Source organism: Elaeis guineensis, chromosome 1, assembly GCF_000442705.2.
Source record: "Elaeis guineensis isolate ETL-2024a chromosome 1, EG11, whole genome shotgun sequence".
NCBI classification, from domain to species: domain Eukaryota; kingdom Viridiplantae; phylum Streptophyta; class Magnoliopsida; order Arecales; family Arecaceae; genus Elaeis; species Elaeis guineensis.
In genome coordinates this window covers 170,457,184-170,474,169 of record NC_025993.2, presented here as the reverse complement: position 1 = coordinate 170,474,169, position 16,986 = coordinate 170,457,184, and the positions used below count along the sequence as shown (strand labels likewise).

Genomic DNA, 16,986 nt, shown 5'->3' with positions numbered 1-16,986 from the left:
TATGTTCCACCACTGTACCTTATAAGTTATTGTTATTATTACTGAAATGAATGATTTTAGTGAGGGAATAGATTTTCTGTTGTACTTAAAAAGTACCGTAAGATACTGTGCATGTTTCGAAAATGTCCATCAAAAAATTAGTGGCCGTGCGTGCATTAAAATACTAAGAAAAGAGAAATAGAGAAACTCCAGGGATATTTGAATACTTTAGATAAACATCACATAATCGTCCTTTTTTTGATGGACGACCCAATATATGCACAGCACTGTACGGTACTTTTTGAGTACCGCAGAGGATCCCATTCTTTTTAGTGGGCTCTCGTCCGACGTGTATGCCAGTACTGAGTATCATGAGAGGAGGATATTATGGCAGGAGGTAGCCAGCCTGATTGATCAAGAAATTCCCGCTGTCGTGGCTGGGGACTTCAGTTATACCATTGGCCTTGAAGATAAAAGAGAGGCATGCCTTTTATAGAGGATGCGAGCTTTAGAGAGTTCAGAAATTTTGTCCAGTCTATTGGCCTGGTGGATTTTGATTTTATGGACCACTACAGGCCGATCAGTTTATGTACTACTCTATATGAGATCTATACTAAATTGATAGTGTGCAGGATGAAGCCCATTCTCCCTCAACTGATGTATCTTGAGGAGGGGATGCTTGTTGGTGGATGGAGCATATCTGATAATGTACTCATTGCTCAGGAGTTTATGCATAACCTTTGGTATGCTACACCTCATCTTAGTCTTATGACGATCAAGCTTGATATGGAGCGAGCTTATGATCGCATGAGCTGGAGCTTTCTAGAGAAGATCATGTTGGACTTTGGCTTTCATCTCAGATGGATTAGTTGAATCATGGCCTGTGTTTATGGTCCTTCCTTAGCCATCCTGATCAATAGATTGCCATCGGATTTCTTCCATTCCACGGTTGGATTGGGCAAGGTTGTCTCCTATCCTCCTATCTTTTCATTATCTGTGTTGACACTCTTTCGCGAGCCATCTGAGCTGCGGCCCAGGGGTTGGCTTTAGGTTGGCACATGATCTCGTATCTTCTTTTTATAAATAACTGTTTGATAGTGGGCCAGACTTCTGCCCGAAATGCAGTGGTGTTTCATAGGATCCTGATGGAGTATTGCGCTGCATCATGCCAAAGATCAATCTCTCTAAATCTATAACTATTTTCAGTCCGAAGATACCGACCCAGCTGTGGCTTGTGATTAGGGATACACTCAGCCCTCAGAGTTAGAGAGCATAGTGGGACTCTATAGTACTTGGGAGTTCCTATCACAGGATGCAGGCTAAGGAGGGTTGAGTGCATGGATATAGAGCGGTCGATCCGAGAGAAACTAGGGTTGGCAGGCTCGTACATTATCCATGATGGGGTAGGTCATCCTGGTGAGGTCTGTTCTCAACTGCGTTCCTATTTACCTATTACCAAATATGGTATTTCTCAGATCCTTGGTGGTTAAGTTGGAGCATCTTTTTCGGAGTTCTTATGGGATCCCGCTTGGGTAGAAAGGGAGGTGTGCATCTGCTTGCTTGGGAGATAGTTTTGTCAGCTTTTGAGGGATGGCGGTCTAGGTATCCAGTCTTTAGCTATAAAGAGGGGGGTCCTGATTGTGAGGCATACAGCCCGAATTCTACTCAGTTCGGATTCCCTATGGAGTATAATCATGACAGTTAAGTACGGACTTTGGTTTGCTAGTGGTGATATCTGACCCAGACGTAGTGCTTCTTTTCTTTAGAGGGAGATCTGTGCCCACACTCCTGATGTGATTCTTCAGACATGTTGGGTGGTGGGGGACGAACGTTTTGTGAGCCTTTTGCATGATCAGTGGATTGGAGACCTACCCTTTAGTCGTTGGTTGATGGCAGGGGGTGGGATCAAGTAGTGGTGTCCCACCTATTTAGCGAGGAGCTGGGGGAGACGGTGCTGTCCCTAGTGACTCCCATCTACAGCAGTTCGGATATCAGGATCTGGAGTCACTCTTACACTACAAGGGTTATGACGGTGGACCTCTATTGGCTTTACAAGAGGGAGCCCATTAATTACAGGGATGTTAGCTGGATTTAAAGGATTGGGATGCATTCGAGGGTAAGTTTGTTCCTATAGAACGTGGCTTGGGGTTGGCTCTCGAGTAGATCTCTCTTGCGGGCTTGAGGTATGGACATTCAGCTTACCTATCTTTGCTGCAACTTCGAGAAGGAGACCATGGAGCATATTTTGTTCCAATGCCCGAGGGCAAGGAATGCTTGGTCCTTGGCTGGGATGTACGTGCAAGTGGTCCAAGCAAAGGTCCCTACCGAGGTCTTTCTAGAGCTTTTGGAGCACAGCTTTGGAGGTCGCATACCTAGAGCAGTGGGCATCCGAGCAGCCTATGTGGCCCTCCATATTTGGCTGGCTAGGAATGGGTTGGTGTTCGAATCCATGCAGTCTTCTGTGAGATTCGCTATGGAGAGAGCCTTGACCATGGCAGCGGAGATGATAGGTGCGACATCCAGACTATTGGATATCTGGAGCTCCCATCTTGCTTATACAGCGACTCATCAGGTGTTCATTTCATGGGAGCCCCCTCCTCTGTCATATCTGAGGGTCAATTTTGATGGGAGCATTAGAGGCAGGCATGGAGAGACTGGTTTTGTGATTCGTGGGCTAGACTCTAGATTGATAGTGGCGGGAGGGACTTACTTACTGGAGCCTATGATTCCTAAGGCAAAGTATCGCACAGCATGGGCGAGGATGCTAGGAGGATTCTGGGAGCTGGTCAGATGATTATCGAGGATGACTCTACTACGGTGGTATCTTAGTTGAGAATTATAACTATGATGGTGCTATTCATCTCCTTCTGCACGATATCTCGATTTTGTTGGAACAATGCACTATAGTCATTAGGCACATCTTCCAAGAGGTAAACTGTAGCAGATTGGGTAGCAGCCTTTGTAGTTGAGCATACTGATGACATCTTGTGGATCAAGATTGTAGGCATTTCTGGGGATTTCTACGATATATTTTTTTTTTGACTCAATTGGTTGTATTCATGCAAAAATATTGTTTGAATGAACCACCTTATCAAAAAAAAAAAATTCATACCATATGAGTATCCAAATTTTTACCATTTGTTAAATTTATAAAAAAAAATTAATGAAAATTATATAGAAATTGAACTTTAAGATATATATAAAAATCAATTTTTGTTTAGCAGCAAAAAAAAAAAAAAAAAAAAAAAAAAAATATCGGATAATCATTCTTCCAATTAAAAAGGAAAAATCATCAATAGTAATAATTAAAATACCTTGCATAAAATCACAAAATAATGGAAGCATGCAACAGTAGTTAAGATTGGTTCGGAAGCGAACCTCGTTTGTTCTGCGCCTTCTGCCTCCTTTCCTTCCCGCCGAACTCTACTGGATGGGTAGATGCTTTGGCGCAGCCCCTCACACCTCTCCTCCGTCGCCACCTCCCTCCGTCCCCGCCAACGATCCTGCTACCTCGACCTCACCTTCGCCGCCGCCACCCTCCGCCACCTCGACCAGATCCTCGCCCACGCCATCCTCTCCGGCCACCATCCGGACCTCGTCACCACCACCAAGCTCCTCCACCGCCTCGCCGACCTCGGCTCCCCTCCCTCCCACCTCCTCCGCCTCTTCTCCTCCGTCCCCCGCCCTGACCTCTTCCTTCTCAACGTCCTTCTCCGCTCCCTCCCTCCCCCCTCCGCTCTCCCACTCCTCTCCTCCCTCCCCCGCACCCACGCCCACCTCCGTCCGGACTCCTTCACCTATGCTTTCGCTGCCTCCGCTTCCGCTGCCCTCCCCTCCCCAACCCCCGGCCGCGCCCTCCACGCCCGCGTCATCATCGATGGTTTCGCCGCCGACCCCTTCGTCGGCTCCGCCCTCACCGACTTCTACCTCAATTTCTCCCAGGTCTCGGCCGCAGAGAAGGTATTTGATGGAGTTCCCGACCCGGACACCGTGTTATGGAACACCCTTATATCTGGGTTGGTTCAGAACTGCGCTTTCTTGAGATCGTTGAGGGTTTTCAAGCAGATGGTGACGACTGGTGCGCGGTTTGACTCCACGACCCTGGCTGTGGTGCTCCCAGCTGCCGCGGAGCTCCAAGAGTTGATCTTGGGAATGATGGTGCATTGCTTGGGTGTGAAATCGGGCTTGGCATTCCATTCCCATATTGTGACTGGTTTGATCTCCATGTACTCCAAGTGTAGTGAGATCTCAGCTGCAAAGTTCTTGTTGGAACAGATTGACGAGCCGGATTTGATAGCTTGCAATGCGTTGATATCTGGATACTCGTCAAATGGGCTTGTTGGATCTTCTGTGGACCTGTTCAGGGAATTGCTAGCTTTTCTAGGGAGGCCTAATTCAAGCACCATGGTAGGGTTGATTCCAGTGTTCAGTCCCTTTGGGCATGAATGCCTTGCTCGATCCATTCATGGATTTGCTGTAAAATCTGGGCTTGATCAAAATTCGCCAGTTTCGACCGCATTTACTACTGTCTATTGTAGATTGAACGACATGGAAGCTGCAAGGAAGGTTTTTGATGCAATGCCAGAGAAGAGCATGGCTTCTTGGAATGCAATGATATCGGGGTACGCCCAAAATGGATTGACAGATATGGCGATATCTCTGTTCCGTGAAATGCAAGATCTCCATGTCCGACCTAATCAAATCACGGTCACGAGCACCCTTTCAGCATGCGCTCAGCTGGGAGCTCTCACCTTGGGGAAATGGGTCCACCGGATAATCTCCCAGGAGGATCTTGAGCTTAATGTTTATGTATTGACAGCTCTTATTGATATGTATGCAAAGTGCGGGAGTGTCATGGAAGCTCGAAGAATTTTTGATGGTATGGTGGAGAAGAATGTGGTGTCTTGGAATGCAATGATATTGGGTTATGGCCTTCATGGTCAAGGTCGTGAAGCTTTGAAGCTTTTCAAGGAGATGCTAAATGCTTGTATTGCTCCTACTGGAGTCACATTCCTTTCGGTCTTGTATGCATGTAGCCATGGGGGATTGGTTGAAGAGGGCCGTGCAGCCTTTCAGTCCATGACATGCGACCATGGAATTAAGCCTGGGCCGGAGCATTATGCTTGCATGGTGGACCTCCTCGGACGAGCTGGGCAACTAAAAGAGGCCCTTGCATTTATAGAGACAGTTCCTGAGAATGCTGGTCCTGGTGTTTGGGGTGCCTTGCTTGGTGCTTGCATGAAACACAAGGAAACTGGACTGGCTCAAATGGCTTCAGAGAAGTTGTTCGAACTAGAACCCCAGAATATTAGTTACTATGTTCTGCTCTCTAATGTATATTCTGCTAACCGTGATTACCCTGAAGCAGCTATGGTGAGACAAGGTGCTAAGAGTAGAAAGCTGGTGAAAACACCTGGATGCACTCTGATTGAGATTAGAGATGAGGTGCATATTTTTACTTCTGGTGACCGATCTCACCCGCAGTCAGTGTTGATCTATTCGATGTTGGATAAACTGACTGGAAAGATGGTTGAGGCAGGGTATCGTGCAGAGACTGATGTTGCACTATATGATGTGGAGGAAGAAGAGAAGGAGCACATGGTGAAAGTTCACAGTGAGAAGCTGGCTATTGCCTTTGGGCTTATTAGCACTGAGCCAGGGAGTGAGATTAGGATCATCAAGAACCTTAGGGTGTGTTTGGACTGTCATACTGCAACCAAATTCATATCAAGGATAACTCAGCGTTTGATTATTGTGAGGGATGCCACCAGGTTCCACCATTTTAAAGATGGGGCATGCTCCTGTGGGGATTTCTGGTGATGCATAAATCATGTTGTTGTACTGGTGAGGAGATCTGTTGCAATTTTAAATGATCCAAGTTTTAAGTTCAGGCTGCAGAGCAGATATGTTCTGCTCTGAAAATTTTGCATTTGAAAGTGTTCCATGCATTGTTCAAACTAATAAAAAATGGTGTTATCTATTTAATATGTTGTTAAATTTTGAAAATGTATTTGTGTTATACATATGCATATGGTGGCATTTTTACATGAGGATTTACATGCTTCTTTTTTGGTCGATCCTACTTCAAGTTGGAGGTGATTTAAGATTCCTGAATCAGTAAATTCAGTTTATGATTATAATGGAATAAGATACATCAATATGACCTTGCTTGAACGGGAATAAGATGGATCAATAAAAATAGTTTTGGGAGAATTCACAAATGCAGCAGATGTGGTGCTATAAATGATGCAGACTACACAGATAAGGAGCACACCAGTTGGACTTTATTTCAGAAATCCTATGTTGGAAGCAATAAGTCTGAACTTCAGGTATCCGAGATAGATCCCGATTCTTGTCAATTACTGAGCAGAAAAGATACAGATAAACCAAATACAACTACATTCGCGAAGGGTGGGGGTGGCATAATGTTCACTGATAGAGATGCCTTCAACCAGTTATAGAAGCTAGCAGTCTTCTTCTGGACACTGAGAATCTAAAACGAGCAAAATTGGATCAATAGTGGCTTATATGTTGGCAAAACAAGAAGGCAATATTTCTGCTTGGGATTAACAAGATTTATGCTATCACAACTTGTCCTATAAGTATAAAAGTCATGATCACCATATTCCTGTGAATTTGACAATTATGATCGCTGATATGAATCATTTTGCATCGTTTCATGTGGGGACGCTGCTGTTGTAAAATTACGGAGACATCATCATTCTGTCATACTATTGCATACAGCAGTGGCTGTATCTAAACCATCTCAAACTATGAATATGGAGTTTAGAGTTGTTAAGATGGACCGGCCCACCCCGATCCACCCCAACGCATCTTTTAATGGATCGGAGCGGACTGGTCCGTTTAACTGACGGATTGGAAAAATTCTAACCTGATTTGACCCGTCATGGGCTGCAGATTAAACGGGCCAATCCGTCAAAATTCAAAAAAAATAAATATAAACAGTAATATAAATTGAATTTCATATTCAATTTGAGTTCAAATCAATTTATCAAAATCTCATATCTCAATTCTTAGAGTCATAAAATGAAATTGTCAAACTTAAACTAAATATAACTCAAACTTAAAAGACTTTAAGTTTCAATTTTTAAATTAATTTAGAGGCAAATCAAAGTCCTAAAAAATTATCCTCCATATTATTAATGTGGTCCTCATCATTCAATTCTTCATTTTTTTTCCTTTTTTCATCAATTATCTCTTCAATAACATTAGAACCTTCTTTTGAAATATATATATATATATATAAAAAGAGACGGATCAGCCCGCCCCGACCCACTCCGATCCGTCAATCCAAACGGGACGGGTCATTTGACCCGCTTTTAAACAGATTGCTAAAATATAAATCCAACTCGTCCCATTTACACGGTGGAGCAGGCCAATCCGACGGATCCAACCCAAATTGATAGTTCTAATAGAGTTATAAACAGACAACTCGGTGATATCTCCCTCAATACTAGATTTAGTAGATATTTGAGAGAAGTTTTGTCATTTGAGAAAAACTTCCAGCTCTGGAAGTGCTGCATACTGGATCAAGCCTTTCTGCTGTTTAATGTCATGGCTAAAACAATGCAAGAGCACATCTGCATTACTAATTTACGTAGGCCATCATTATGCCATCCAGGAGATTTAATTTTTACCTGATTATCTGATGAGAACTCCTCTTCGCAATGTTGATGGGCCTAAATTTGCTCACATCTGTAGAGTCATAGGAAATATTTGCTTCCGCTGCACAACCTACTTCTCCACAAACCCATGCATCCACAGGTCTTTTTCCATATCTCTAAGATCAGCAAACACTAGAAGTAGACCAAGAAACATACGATAGAAAAAAAAAATTCAAAGCTTCAAACCTATCCAAAATAAATGAGGTCAGTTTTGATAAATTACTTTTCTTTTCTTTGCCTCTTCACGAAAGACTGCTATAATGCTATCATCACATAAGCAGGTATTGCCACATGACAAATCTCCTGACAATCAAAAGCCCACCCTCTCTTGATGGCATTCATTGCATTCTACTGATTTTGGAGTTTCTAGTTGTTCTGATTTCTGGGGCAACCCTATAAGGGACACTTGGTTCATTGCATCCTATCCGAACATGGCTGGTAGTTCCACATGTATTGGGAGCATTGAAACAATACGTTTACGCATTCAGCAGTGAAAACTGAATGTCACATTGTTAACATGGAAGCTGTCGTCAAGTAATCGATGAGCACATTCTATGTCACCACATTATGCATGCATATCCATAAGAGCATTTAGCACAAAGCAACCAGGATTGCCAAATTTGGTCATGTGGCAGTATAGCTTCTTGCCCTTATTGAGATCATGCAGTTGCACACAAACATTCAATACTGTTGAGATTTGACGCCTCGAGATTCAATCCATATTGAGCCCACAGCGAGGTCCAAGATGACGAACGGAGTTCAACGAGCCTAAGAACAGCCTAAACGGAGTTCAGACGGCGAAGATACGTACGAAAGAAGATCGGAACAGGTGGCATGATACATGAGGCGGTGGCGGGTCGACGGCGGCCAACGGTGGTGCAGCTGGGCCCGGCAAAGACGCACGTGCATGCAAGTGCGTGCGGCCCAACACGCAGGCGGGTCCAATGCGGGTGCGCATGCAGGCCGGCCCAGCATGCACGGACGCCCAGGCCCAACGCCTGCATGGTCCACCGTGGACCACAGGGTGTTGGGCGGTCCATAAGGCCGCATGTTCCGAACACGCGGTCCACACGCAGTCCAAGAGAGTTTTTGCATGATCCGATGGTCCAGATCGCAGTCGGTAGCGATCGAACAGCTGGAACTCAATCTGGACATGATCAGATGTGGTTAGAGGCTGTTTTGCATGATCGGACGGCTCTGGTGTGAGTCGGTCATGATCGGACGACCACGAATAATTTTAGGGTTGATTGGGACTCTGTATTCCTATTGAAACAGTATTTTCAAAAATCTGAAGCCTATATAGCTCCGATTGACGAGCCATTTATTGTGTTGGAGAGTTGGTGACATCCTGGAGGTGCAGAAAGGCTTCAAAAGAGGTTTCAGAGAGCTTTTGTAAGGGTTTTGGGGTTTTTCAGTGAGAGACTCTTGTATAAGGGTTGAGTGGTGAGTTCTTCTTGTATTGATTTTATTTTATTCTCTCATAGTGAAACTTGCACGCCCCATAGAGGTAGGCTTGAGGCTGATCCACGTATTTATATTGTACTTCTTGTTTTTATTTTTTCTTTCTTCCTGTTGCACCGTGTGGTACCGGATCCTACGCAACAATTAGTATCAGAGCAAGGTGGTGCCAGAGTGTAGGTCGCAACGGTGGTGGTTCAGATAGAAGATGGAGAAAACAAGCACAATCAAGGTGGAGATCAATAGGTTTGACGGAAAAAGTAATTTCTCTTTGTGGCAGGTAAGGGTGAAAGATGTACTCATCCAGCAAAGGTTGATCGATGCTCTCTTGTACGAGGAGAAGCCAACCATCATGGAGGTACAGGATTGGAGGCGGCTCCAGATGCAGATGGTGAGTATGATTCGTTTGTACCTAGCGGATAAAGTGGTGATCCATATGCTTAGCCAGACTTCTTTGACGATGCTGTGGTCGAAGCTCGAGGAGTTGTACATGGTGAAGTCTCTCATCAACATCCTTTTCCTCTAGAGGCAGTTCTACCAACTGCGGATGACTGAGGGACAGAGCGTGAAGAAGCATCTCAGCCACTTCTAGAAGATCCTCACCAACCTCTTCAGCATTGGCGAGAAAGTCGAGGAGAAGACCAAGGCGTTGATCTTGCTCGCATCGCTTCCTCCTTCATATGAGTCTTTAGTGACTTATCTTCTAATGGGGAAGAGCACCATCAAGATGGACGAGGTTACCGCAATGATTCTTCAAAATGAGATTCTCAGGAGGAAGAATCGAGCTTCGAGCTCAGATGACGGCAGCTTAGTTTTGAAGATTTCTGGAGGAGTAGGAGGCGGCAGACGGAGCGACAGGAGATCGCAACGAGGGCGGTCCAAGTCCAGGATGAGAGACTTGAGTAAGATCAGATGTTATCAATGTGACTATTTGGAGCATCTAGCCAGAGATTGCTCTCAACTCAGGGATCGAATGAGAGCTACTGCAGCGACGGCCAGTAGCGAGTCAGAGGATGATGTTCTAAAGATATCTGATGAGATATCTACTTCTTTCCAGCAGTAGATTTTAGATTCTGCATGTGATGCGGGACAACCCTAAAGAAGAGAGAAAAAAAATCAATCCTAATGATCAAGCTCTCTTCTGTTCATCAACAACAAATCATGTCCAGTCAGGGGCTCATTATTTCCAGGACAGACAGTATAGTTGCCTATACTCTGCTCAAGAGGTGTGATTGATTGATACGAGACTAAAGCGAGATCAATCTAAATGATACAGATGAATGCCATTCAAGAGATCAGTAAACAACTAGTAATAGAGAATTTCATAAACAGATAGCAGAAATTAAACATGCTCATGAGTAAATGCAAAAAGAAATAAGAATGGAATGAGAGAAAATAAAACATTAAATTCGTGAGAAAATCCAAGAAGATGATAAGAATCTAGATCGTGGTAGTTAAGAAACTACTCTGATTAAGTCTCTTAATCTTTTAACCAAACAGATCCATCGATAAAGAACTAGGTCTTTACCAACATCGGATTAAAAAAAAATCAAAGATCAACTGTTAAGGAACGAAGGTCCTTGACAGTATATGATCTGTAGAATAAGAAATCACTCCTCTCAGCACGATAGATAAAAATTCTGGAGGAGACAGATCTTCTCTTGACAGAATAGGCTTGCGTGGGTAGATGGTGGAGTCGATTAGAGTCGCAGGAACACTGGATCTTAAGTAGAAGTAGGATAGAAAGTGGGCCTCACACCCTCCCCTTGTGGGATGATTTTGGATCTCACACCCTCTTTCTCTCGGAGCGATTGACACAAATATTTGTAGAGTTTGTAAAATCATTCATTGTCTTCTTCATGGAAGATATAAGGATTTATATAGGACTCTAAGGGTCCTGTTTGTTTAGGAATCTCTTATCTTTTACAAGGAAGAAATCAACCCTTCACAAAAAAGTAAAGCATTATAATCTACCATGGAAAAGAAATCAGCCTTCAACAAAATAAGTAAGTAGCCAAGAACTCTTAAAAAATTCTAAGGAAGAAATGAAACTCCATGTGGGTGCTTGATGCTTGACACAACTTGGCATGAGCATGGCACATGCTGGTATGCATATTTTTTCTCTTGGCATGTGGAGAGTGGTGGCTTCAAAGGTGACGTAGACAAATCCAAGTATAGCCCTATGGACCCAAAGCTAAATGCATTAAAAATTTATTGACTGAAAATAAATAACTAAAGTAGAATCAGTCTAATGAGGCTTCTTCGATCCAAATCGAACTTAAATCATGTTGTCGATTTTTGATGGCTCTGGTGTCCGCACCAATTCTCTCGAGGTGGAAAAAACTCGACCCTGTCGAGTGTGTCGATTCCACTCTGGTGACGCTCAAGTAGATCGGGATCAATGCATTGCATCTCTTCTCGTGTGATCCAGGTATCTTCAGACTCCGATCGACCTCGCCATCTGACCAGATACTGCTGATAGCCTCGACTCCAGGTGGAAAGGATCTGCTCATCCAAAATTCTCTCAATCTGATCGTGTTTTGCTGACATTTTGGCTGGTGGACACTCAGGGATAGGTTCGCTCTCAAAGGTTGGTTCAGGCTCAAATGGCTCACTAGGTATCCGAGTTGATTTTTTATAGGCGATAAGATTTGTAATATTAAAAGTAGAGCTAATCCCAAAATCAGAAGGTAGGTCCACAACATACGCATTTGGTCTGATTTTTTTTATGATCTTAAACGGACCTGCTCCTCGGGCATGTAACTTCTTCACGATTTTAGAGAAAAATCGTTCAGGCCTCAATCGAACCATCACATAGTCTCCCTCTGCAAACTCTTGAACACGTCGATGAGAATTTATATTCTGTTTATAAACTTTATTGTTCATACTAATTTTTTTACTGATCTCTATATGTAGACTCTTGACATGCTGTGCAAATGACTGCAGATTCGAAAATCCTAGCATGCATGGGTAGTGGGATGAGGTCTAGCTATTAGTTTTCTAGATTGATATCCATGAACTACTTCAAAAGGACTCATGCCAATGGACCTATTAACAGAGCTATTATATGCAAATTCGGCTCGGAGCAGCAAAAGATCCCAGTTACCCATATGTTCCCCAATCAAGCAACGTAAAAGATTTTCAAGACTCCTATTAACCACTTCGGTCTGACCGTCTGTTTGCGGATGATAGGCAGAAGAAAATTTTAGTTTTGTGCCTAAAAGATGCCATAGGATTTTTCAAAAGTAGCTCATAAATCTAACATCCCTATTAGAAACAATGATTTTAGGCAATCCATGTAGTCTAACAATCTCATCAAAGTATATCCTTGCAACTTTCGACGCATCAGACGTTTGGCAACAGGGCAAGAAATGGGTCATTTTTGAAAATCTATCTACAACCACTAGAATAGAATCATGCTTCTTAGCTGTCCTAGGTAATCCCAAAATAAAATCCATACTAACATCTTGCTAAGGACAGTCTGGTATAGGTAAGGGTATATATAAGCCGGTGTTTTGTTTTCTCTATTTGGCCACGGCACATGTTCTACATTGGACAACAATTCGGGCGACATCTCTTTTCAAGCTTGGCCAAAAGAACTGGGCTTCTACCAACTCTATAGTTTTATTCCTACCAAAGTGTCCAGCTAGTCCTCCAGCATGTAATTCCCAAACTAAAAAATCTCTTAAAGATGTACAGGGGATACACAGCCTAGTTTCTCTAAATAGGTAACCATCCTGAAGGGTATATTCACTACATTCTCTAGATGGCCCCTTATGTAAAGCGGTAAGTATGTCACCAAAATCTGGACACTCCTCATAATTTTCTTTAATCTTATCAAAACCAACAACTTCTATACTAACGGTGGACAGCAAAGTATGACGACGACTCAGGGCATCAGCAGTACGATTCTCTACACCTGCACGGTGTTTCAAAATAAAAGTATAGGCTTGCAAAAACTCGACCCACCTACCGTATCTATGATTCAATTTTTTTTGAGAATTCAGGAATCTAAGGGCCTCATGATCAGAGTACAAAATAAATTCTTACGGTAGTAGGTAATGCCTCCAATATTTTAAAGCTTGAATTACCGCATAAAACTCGTTATCATAGGTAGAATACTTGAGTTTAGAATCGTTAAGTTTCTCGCTAAAGTATGCTATCGGATGACCTTCTTGACTAAGGACACCACCAATCCCAAATCCTGACGCATCACACGCTACTTCAAAAATCTTAGAAAAATCAGGGAGATGTAAGATTGGGGCATGAGTCATCTTGTCCTTAATGTCTAGAAAGGCTCTATTCGCTGTCCTAGTCCATTCAAAATTTTTCTTTCTAATGCAGTCAGTGATGGAAGCGACTATGGTGCTAAACCCTTTTATGAACCTACGATAAAAGGTTGCTAATCCATGAAAACTCCGCACGTCATGCACACTCTTGGGCACCGGCCACTCAACTATTGCTCTAATCTTTTTAGGATCAGCAGATAACACCATTGGGGGTAACAACAAAACCTAAAAAGATGATATGGTCTGTCATAAAAGCGCACTTCTTAGGATTAGCATACAAGCTTTCTATTTTAAGAACTTGACACACTCTTTGGAGGTGATCTGAATGGTCTTCCCTAGTTTGACTATAGATCAAAATATACAACTACAAATACTCTTATAAATGGTCGTAGTACTTGGGTCATCAACCTCATGAAGGTACTAGGGGCATTAGATAATCTAAATGGCATCACCATCCACTCATATAAATCATTTTTTGTCTTGAAAGTAGTTTTCCACTCATCTCCCGATCTAATCCTTACTTGATGGTAACCACTCTTAAGATCGATCTTAGAAAAGATAGTGGATTCGGCCATCATATCTAACATGTCATCTAACCTAGGGATGAAAAAGCGATACTTAATGGTGATCTTATTAATGGCACGGCTATCTATGCACATCCTCCATGTACCATCCTTCTTTGGAGTCAGTAGTGCAGGAATCGCGCAAGGACTCAAACTCTCCCTCACAAATCTATTTTTTATAAGCTCTCTGATAAACACTTAATTTAAGTACTTAATTTATTTTATTTATTAAGAATTTGATGCTTCTTTTTATGTTTTACAGGAAAGATGATCGCCGATACAAAGAGTCCGATTCATAAATCAAAAAGACTCAAGTTTGAAGAAATTTGGACTTAAAATAAAATTAAAATAAAAGAAGGATGTATATGGTATTATAGAAAATGAAGATACTATGCAAGAAATCCAAAAGGATATAGGTGTCATTGTGAAGAAACAAAAGTTTCTTTTTGGAATACAAAAAAATTGTTTCACGTGGAATACTCCTGGGCGCGCGAGTGGGCATGCGTGAGCGCGTGGACGCGGGGCGGATGCGGCGCGGACGCGGCGTGGGCGCAAGCGCGGGCACGGGTGCGGCATCGCGCGGGTGTGGGCACACGACGAGCGGGCGCGCGGCAGACGGATTCGCAGGAAGTTTTTGATGGCGGTCGGACAGATGCTTGTTAAAAGAAAAAAATTAATATTTTAAAATATTTTGATAGGAAAGATTTATATTTTCTTTAGTCCCACATCAGAAAATCATGTAAAACTCCTCCCTCCTAACACCTATAAAAAGACTTTTGTACTCCCATTGGAGGAAGAGCCCAGAAATTCTTCTAGAGCCTTGCATAGAGGAATAGAAAGGGACTACTTCATGAGCAGCTAGGTTAGCAGTCTTGGGAGTGGAGAAGAAATTTTGTAACGACACAGAGATGGTTTATTGTTCTAAACTTTCTTGTATTTCTTTATATGCAATAAAGATTATGCTTTTTATTTAAATTGTCATGAGTTCTTTATTTGCTCTCTTTCATATGCTTTTATTTATGCTTTCCTGTTAGATTAATATTAGAAATAATTTTTACTTTTTGGAGACGCACCGTGATCTACGGATACGGGGCGTGCCGAGGAAAGAAGAGTTGTTTACCTAGTACTTTCTGGAGATGCATCGTGATCTACGGGTACGGAGCGTGCCAAGGAAAGATAGGTATTTTTTCTAAGATTAATCGCATCAATTTAATTAAAAAAAAAAGATACAACTCTGCTAGTACAAAATTAATTCAAAACTTCCGAGTTCTTTATTTTTTTATTACATCAATTTTAAGATAATTTATTTTTTAAATCAAAACAACGCTTCTTTCTTTTATGCAATCTCAACTTAGCCCAAGGTCCCTGAGGATACGATCTCGACTCATCCTACCTACGTAGTGAGTAGAGTTATTTTTGGTGCTATCAACGACTACGCATCAAATTTTGGCACCATTGCCAGGGACCTTGGCACGGTTGAAATAAAAAAAAAAATCATTGACATTTCATAATACTTAACTAAAATAGCATAACCTCAAATATAAAATTTTTTAACTTGATTGGATACCTTGTTTCTTTGCATCTCATCTCCATAATTAACTTTAAGGGCAATAACCCATTAATCAGATAAGATGGGGATTTGATCACCCTTCCTTGGCCCACAAATCACTCCCTTGCATTTGCATAACCTAGACCTTAATCTAAAATCAACTAGATGTCAGCCCTAGGAATTTCGAGCTCAATAGGATAAGAAAGCTCTAGAGTTGAACCGAGTGCGGATTGATTAATTGCTCGGTGTCTAAGGCAAGTGGTTAAAGAAAGTGGTTTTCAATTGGTTCCGTTGACTGACCTGACCAACTCAGTTGGTGTCTAAGGAAAGCAACGAGCAGGGAACCTCCCACATCTTACGCTTACCTAGCCGAGTCAGTTAGTCAGTCTTGAGCTTGGAGTGCTCAAAGGCGGTCTTGGAAGTTAGGAGCTGTCTAGATCTAAGTTAACCTTAGGATAGAGAGTCCATGCTTGTTTAAGTTGATTGCAATTAACATCTAAACATTAACTAATTTCTTCCTTTTCATAGATTTAAGATTCTTAGGTTCTTCTCTTTAGATTTTCTTCATTCTTTTCTTACCTTATTATAAATATATATATATATATATATATATATATATATATATATAAACTAAAATTTTTTGTGTTTGCTCTAAAGTATAATTGTAAGGTGTATGCTTGGCCGTAGATCGTTACGACCAGAAATCCAACCTTTTGATCTAGAAATAGAAAGAACCTTTAGAGCCAACAGACGTAAAAATATGGACCGAAATCAGGAGAATGATCCACCCAAGCAATTGAAGGAGTACTTTACTCCTTCCACATATACCTACTCTCCTTGTATTCAAGTGCCCCCTATGGAGGCCACTCAATATGAAATTAAGTCCAGTATAATTCAAATGTTACCTTCATTTTATGGACTTAGTAATGAGGACCTTTATAAACATCTTGAAGAATTTCTTGAGATATGCTCAACTGTCAAAATTCACAACTTCTCCGATGATGCTCTTAGGTTAAAATTATTCTCTTTCTCACTTAAGGACAAAGCCAAATACTGGCTACATACTTTGGATTCCATGACTATATCAACCTGGGACCAGCTGCAAGGAGAGTTTCTCAAGAAATAATTTTTCATAGAAAAAACTAATCAAATAAGAAAAGCCATAACTAGTTTTTTCTAATTAGATGGAGAAATATTTCATGAAACATGGGAGAGATTAAAGGACCTTATTAGAAAATATCCCCACCATGCTGTACCCAAGTGACAGTTAATCCAATATTTTTATGATGGGCTATCGGAAAGACATCGACAAATGGTCGATGCATCATGCGGTGGGACATTCATGCTGAAAAGTGAGGATGAGGCATGGCAACTGTTTGAAATTTTAAGTGAAAATTTATTACATCATATGTCTGCCTCTATTAGAGATAAACCCATGTTAAACCCAAAGAGAGGTGGAATAT

The 16,986-nt window shown here is 41.9% G+C and overlaps 2 protein-coding genes and 1 non-coding gene across 3 annotated transcripts; 2 read left to right on the top strand and 1 right to left on the bottom strand.

The window, feature by feature from the left end:
- Positions 1-2,164: 2,164 nt before the first annotated feature.
- Positions 2,165-2,773, top strand: LOC109504897 (uncharacterized). The gene has a single exon (XM_019846245.1). It carries the CDS (start codon positions 2,165-2,167, stop codon positions 2,771-2,773), a length of 609 nt encoding a protein of 202 aa, XP_019701804.1.
- A 572-nt stretch (positions 2,774-3,345) lies between these two features.
- On the top strand, positions 3,346-5,976 carry LOC105032313 (pentatricopeptide repeat-containing protein At4g30700). The gene has a single exon (XM_010906724.4). It carries the CDS (start codon positions 3,418-3,420, stop codon positions 5,797-5,799), a length of 2,382 nt encoding a protein of 793 aa, XP_010905026.3. The 5' UTR covers positions 3,346-3,417; the 3' UTR covers positions 5,800-5,976.
- A 10,694-nt stretch (positions 5,977-16,670) lies between these two features.
- LOC140855144 (small nucleolar RNA R71) lies at positions 16,671-16,776 on the bottom strand. The gene has a single exon (XR_012138175.1). It is a non-coding gene; the product is annotated as a small nucleolar RNA R71 (small nucleolar RNA).
- Positions 16,777-16,986: the final 210 nt, after the last annotated feature.